Source organism: Malurus melanocephalus, unplaced genomic scaffold (genome assembly GCF_030028575.1).
Source record: "Malurus melanocephalus ecotype Western Australia unplaced genomic scaffold, MMel_1.1 scaffold_868, whole genome shotgun sequence".
Classification (NCBI taxonomy): domain Eukaryota; kingdom Metazoa; phylum Chordata; class Aves; order Passeriformes; family Maluridae; genus Malurus; species Malurus melanocephalus.
The window spans coordinates 121546-127428 of record NW_026624100.1 but is presented as its reverse complement, the minus strand read 5'-3'; the positions used below and the strand labels follow the sequence as shown (position 1 = coordinate 127428).

At 51.8% G+C, this 5883-nt stretch overlaps 1 protein-coding gene across 1 annotated transcript in view; it reads right to left on the bottom strand.

Annotated features, from left to right (window-relative positions):
- Nucleotides 1–1891: 1891 nt before the first annotated feature.
- Nucleotides 1892–5883, bottom strand: part of B4GALT5 (beta-1,4-galactosyltransferase 5) — an 8656-nt gene continuing 4664 nt past the window's right edge. The window contains exons 7-8 of the mRNA XM_057385794.1: nucleotides 5426–5527; nucleotides 1892–4853 (exon numbers count right to left, since the gene is read on the bottom strand). Coding sequence (XP_057241777.1) covers nucleotides 4706–4853; nucleotides 5426–5527 — 250 coding nt within the window. The 3' untranslated portion in view covers nucleotides 1892–4705. The remainder of the gene's footprint in view (nucleotides 4854–5425; nucleotides 5528–5883) is intronic.

The following is a 5883-nucleotide window of genomic DNA, read 5'->3' as shown; positions in this document are numbered from 1 at the left end:
CCCGCAGCTCTGCCGGGCTGTGTCGGGGCCGCCAGGGGACGCTGTGGGAGCGCTCGGCTGCCCTCAGCCCGGCCCCTCCGCCCTCGGCCCGGCCCCGCTGCTCTGGAACCGCCCGGTTCGGGTCTCGCTGTTGAAATGAGGCGGTTGCGGCTGTGAGGGGCCCGGGGCTGCCCTTCTCCAGCTCCYCCAGGCCGGTTTGGGCTCTCTGTGCCTGGCCCGGGTGTGACCGGGCGGTGCAGCCTCTCCAGCCCCGCAGAGCGGGGTTTCCATCCTCCGGCAGCGCACGGACCTTGGCAGGGGCTCCCTCAGCGAGGGGCTCACCCCGCTCGGTACCTGCCCCTCACCCCGCTCGGTAGCTGCCCCTCTGCCCATGGGCTCTCTCCGTGGCCACTGGCGTTGTCACCGGCCCTTGTGCTGCCATAACTCCCGATCAGACTCATCTGATCCCCACACAGACCCTAAACCCCAACAGGAACGAGCTCTCCTAAGGACCATGTCCCTGTCACCCCCCTGTGCCCCAGGCCTGGCTGCCGGGCCCGTGCGGCTCCAGGCTGTGCATTCAGTCACTGTGAGCCCTCTGCAGCCGCAGAGTAACTCTGAATTATGAATGAATGAATGAATGTGCTTTGGCTGCGCTCAGGGATCAGGGGATCAGGGATCAGCCCCGTGCTGAGGCTCTGTTGATAACAAAGGCCCTGCTGCTCATCACCCAGCGATGTCATTAACCGCTCTAATGCAATCCTGAGGAAGCGGCGCTGGGGTGAGGGTGGGACAGGAGCCTGGATGCCCGGGAGGGATTCCTGAATGGCACAAGGTGGCTGCACGGAGCCCAGCGGGGCTGCCAGCCTGTCCTGTGGAACACAAACCGCAGCAAGGCCGAGCTTGCCCAGCCTGTCCTGTGGAACACAAACCGCAGCAAGGCCGAGCTATGGTTGCGGGCACTGCACTGGGGTATCGGCTCTGCTGGCACTGCACTGGGGTGTCGGCTGTGCTGGCACTCCTGACAGTCACTGCTCATCCTGATCCTGCCAGGCAGCGCACAGGACRGAGGATTTGCCCGGTGCTGCGGGAAGCGTGGCACTGCCACGGCTCTCATTAGCCCTGGAGCAAGGCCACAAGGTGACTCGTGGGTTTATGGCCATCAGGGCGACATGAACCCCCTCAGCTGGGTCCCTGGAAACCATGGGGATTGCCCAGACAAGTCAGAAACTCCCAGTGCTGCAGGATCAGAAATCCCACGGGCTCCCACCCCATTCCTGCGAGCCACGGGCAGCCAGGCCCATSCCAGGCAGCAGCAGGGCTGGAAGGAGCCTGGCACCCCGCAGGCTCCAGCCCAGCGCCGCGGGTGGGAGGAAGCTTCCCAGAAGACGGAGAGCTAAAAAAAGGCAAGGCTTGGAGCAACCCAGGGCTGCCAGCTATTTATTCTAGCATGCCTGTATGCTGCAGAGCAGGAGAAAGATATTTTAAAGCTGCTGCAAGGAAGCTTGTCTGTCTGCCTGGGTTAGTTGTTAAAAAATCCAATTATCAACAGTCCCCAGCACCAGTCCCGAGCCCTGCACCTTCAGCCAAGTGAACACACATTAACACACTAAGGCAGCTGACCCCTCCACCACAGCTACACTGAAGTAGGTGCAGGGAAAAAAGGCTTRAGCACCTACACCAGAGGAAGAGCTTGGGGAGCATCCACATCTCACACTCAATTTACTTGTGGCCAKTCCTAATGAAAAATTTCCAACCAGCTTCTAGCTTCTCACCCTTTTTGACTCAAACTCTCATAAGCACTTACACCTCCTCTTGGCTTACAAATCTCGCCTCTTACTAAAAAAGCATACCCCAACCTCCTGTAAACAAAAAAAAAAACCCCAAAAAACAAAAAACACTGCAACCTGTGTTCTTGGATATGTATTTTTTACTGAAAAAATCATTCATAAATTAACAAATACAAAAATGTACAAACACATGGGTAAATAAATGTAATGACACAAAGGATTGCTTTGCTGAGAAGTGTGTGTGTGTTGTAAAACACTAATCTTCAGTGCAAAAACGTCCCCCTGGCACCTCTTAAAAACATAACAGTAAGCTCAAAAGCCATGATGATGGAAAGCTACTTGAGAGTTTAAAGCCACTTCTGATGCTGAGGGGCCTGAAGCGTGCAGCCGTTGCTTAGACAGTACCTCCCTTAGAGAAGCAGAGCTTTACAGAGAATTAACTGTCAATAAATAGTTTTGCAAATAAAACCCACATGGCTCATTTAAAAAAAATCAGCATCGCACAGGACCTGCCCTCCAACGGGGCTGACTGACGGCGCTGACGTGGAAGGGGCGAACGAGTGGCCTTGTTGAACTTCAGCTGCCASAATATGTACAAGTTCTCCTTAATACGAGATTTTTTACACCATAACAGCACATGCGCTTGACAGTATGTTTTTAACAGTTACATTTACTATACAGTATTTGACAGAGCTGATAAGATTAACAGTGCACATTTTTGGATAATCCACATTTTCGAAAGGGAAAAGAAATTCAACGTGGTTAGAACGAAGAATGGGATGCTGCTGGGGATGGACCCTTGTGTGCCAACCGCAGAGTGCAGTTCTGAGCAGAGGTAACGGCTTTTTTTCCACACCAGGTGCAACGACTGTCAGGGACATGGAAGGCTGAGGATCCCAACTACGGGAGTTCAACACCTACTCACACACACATGCATGATTCYGGGGTTGTGAACTTGGACTAGTTGAAATACATTCCTTGTTTGAAGCACCATTAAACAAAGACAAGTTTCTAGCAAGGTCTCAAGATGAAAGAAAAGAGGGGCAGRGCAACACGGGTTCAGCACCCGGAAAGGGTCCACATGAATTACAGATCGAGATTCAGAARTCTTTATTGCTGTATGCGCCAGAAAAAGCAAATCCTCACCTCTGCCTATAAATAACCGGCTGAATCCCCTCGGGAAGCRAGTTTAAAGCACGTGTAAGTTCAGAGACTTTAAAACCTAAGTTACAAACTCATCAGCGCTTTTCAAGGGCAGGCTCGCTGTCCTCTCATGCTGGCTGATAAGATCTACACAAAACTCGTGTTTTCTAAACTAACGTTTTCTGGATACAGGTTAGGAATGCCCTGGGCAGTCACACCCACCACAGATGCGTATGGGGATCATACGTCCACGGAACTGAGAGAACAATGTAAACCATGAGAAGTTAAGGAAACCGAAGGTAAACAATGCAATGAAAAGAGTTAAAGTCCTTCGGAGGTCAAGTACCCGCCCTTGTTGTGTGGAAATACAAACTAAAACCAACACCCAATGTATTTACTTTTAAGTCAGAGAGGTCCAGTGAACATGGCGGTGTCAGTGCTGTGTAAGGGCTGGGACAGAGCCCATATAAGCCCAGCTTGCCCACGGTGGCTGTGGAGAAAAGAGGGATGGCACTCGAWGGCTGGTGGGCTGTCAGACCAAGCTCTGGCTCTCGGTCCTCATGTTTTGGTGTATCCTTCACATCTCTCACTGAGCTGTGAGCCCTCACCTCACTGCTGTGCCCGTGCCAGCGCTGCCAGGTGCCCAGGGGGACAGTGCAGGGCACGGCCTGGCTCCAACAGCCCCTCAGTGTGCTGCTGGATTGACATGAGGAACAGAAACTAAACCAACCTGCCAACCATTCCAGCACACTGTGTAGTGAGGGCAGCGCTGCTGTCCGGGGTGGGCTCCTGTGGGAACAGTGGCTCCATCCTGGCCCGGGGGCTGCACTGCCCCAGCCCTGCCAAGACTGAGCCGCCTGCCCTTGGTGGGACCCAGGCAAGAGCCATGGGACTGAATTCCATATGGCTTTTGGATTCATTTGCACATCATGTTGTGAAAGTGACAGAAAATAAAGGGTTTTTTTAATAAATATTCCCATTTCCTCACCCTCCCTGGAACAAGTCACCCCTCTGATTTCTGGAATGAGTGATGACCCAGCTATATTCATCACCCACYGCACTGGAAGATTCTGGGCCCTGGCCCACAAACATTTCTGCATATGCCCAGCTGGAGTCGTGCAAGCAGTCTCACTGGCTTAAAAGGGAACACCTTGCACAAGTACAGTGATGCTCACACAAGTGTTTACAAAACTCAGGACTAAAATGAGTGACCATATGTAAACCTCTCTCTTGGACTTGAGCCATAGGAGAAAAATAAAAAGGGGCAATTTACACAGCATATTTACACTTACACTTCTTTAAGAAGCGATTCTGTTGTATATACTTCAAGCAGGTCATTTTAAAAACCGCACAGATATAGAAGAACGGTATCAGAAGTCGTTTGATCTCCCACCAGGGCAGTTGCCAACCAAATTGCTCCCGACGTTTGCCGTCAAGAAGCCAGAGTCCCTCAGCTGAGCCACTTCCCAGAGGAGAAAGCACATCTGAGGAGAGTCCCAGTGCCAGAGATTGCTGGAGGAGGAATGTGGAGACGAGAGCAGCAAGTCAAACTGTTGTCCTGAAACCCAGAAAGCAAGTGGCAGAAAAAATAAAGAGACTGCTGAGCTCRCTGCCCGGGTATCGGGCTGGATTGGTATAGCTAGGGCAATTTGTGCGTGCACTTTCAGCCTCATTCTCCAAAATACTGTGATCCTTCATTAGACAAAGTGTTGCTTGTCCTTGATAACCCTTGGAAAAGAAAGTCTAGCGTGGTGCTTTCTTGGTGAAGGGCAGAGCAAAGTTATTTTCTCCTCTCAATATTCGGTCACCAGAGCCAGCTCTGGTGTCAGGTTAACAGTGATGTTCTTATACAAGGCGTCATATGTGACGTTTGGAAAGTAGTTCAAGTTATTGAGGCCGTCCAGGGCTTGCCTTTCTTTTGACTTCCTCAGCAAGGCGTACCTGTGCAACGAGAACCAGAGCCAGAGTCACTTCAGGTATCTCACAGCACCTGCAAACTCCTCCCAACACTGGAACACCTTCCAAAGAGCCAGTCCCAGCAGAACAATGAACTGGGCCCTTGTTAAAGGCAACCATCACATTTTAAATAATTCTGTGTTAGCAAATATTGGAAAATTCCAGAAATGTCCATCACCTGAAAAAGGGCAAAATGCTCKCTGTGCCACCAACAAGCATTCAGCTGCCAAAACAACCTGTGATTCCTGCCCAAAGCCTGCAGGTCCCATTCCCAGGAGGGGGCTGAGCTTGGGGGTTCTGCCAAGCCCTCACCATCCTGGAGGAATGCAGCTGATGTGTGATGGGATCCTTGCCACTTTTATGAAACCAGACATGGACATGAACAAGAACAAAACTAAAGGRCTTTAGTCTGAGGGATGAGGGTGAGGAAGTGAAACCAGCAGAACRGTGGTTTGGGGAAGGAAACTGCAGCTGGTGCACAAAAACAGCCTCAAGCACATTTAGAGGCAGCATGATGAGATAGAARGGCTTTAGGATTCTTTAAAAAATTTACTCACCTTCCTAGGAACTGCACTTCTCCCCGATGATGGTGGGGAATTGATTTGTATTTCCCTGTGTCTCCTTCTGGTCGAGTCACCGAGTAGCCTGCATACTGTACTCTGCATTAGAAAGGGGAGAAATAAAATCAAATAAACAAAAAATAATCACCCGTTGTGTTTGCTGTGCTGGCAGTGCTTCCAAGGCTGCACAGTCAGAGCTCCTGGGGCTCTGGCCGTGGCTCAGCTTTCCCACCCACAGAGCAGTCACAGAAACCTCCCACTGCAGCCGGGGCTGGGGGCATTTCACACAGCACTCAGCACCTCAGGACCCCGTTCAGGCACATGGGATACTGTGCACAGAGCCAACGATTTTCCAACCAGCACTTCTCTGCTCCCCATCCACATCCCTGCTTCCTGCACAGGCTGGACACCCCCTGTCCCACCGAGCCACCGCAGCCAGGCTGGCTCGTCCCCAG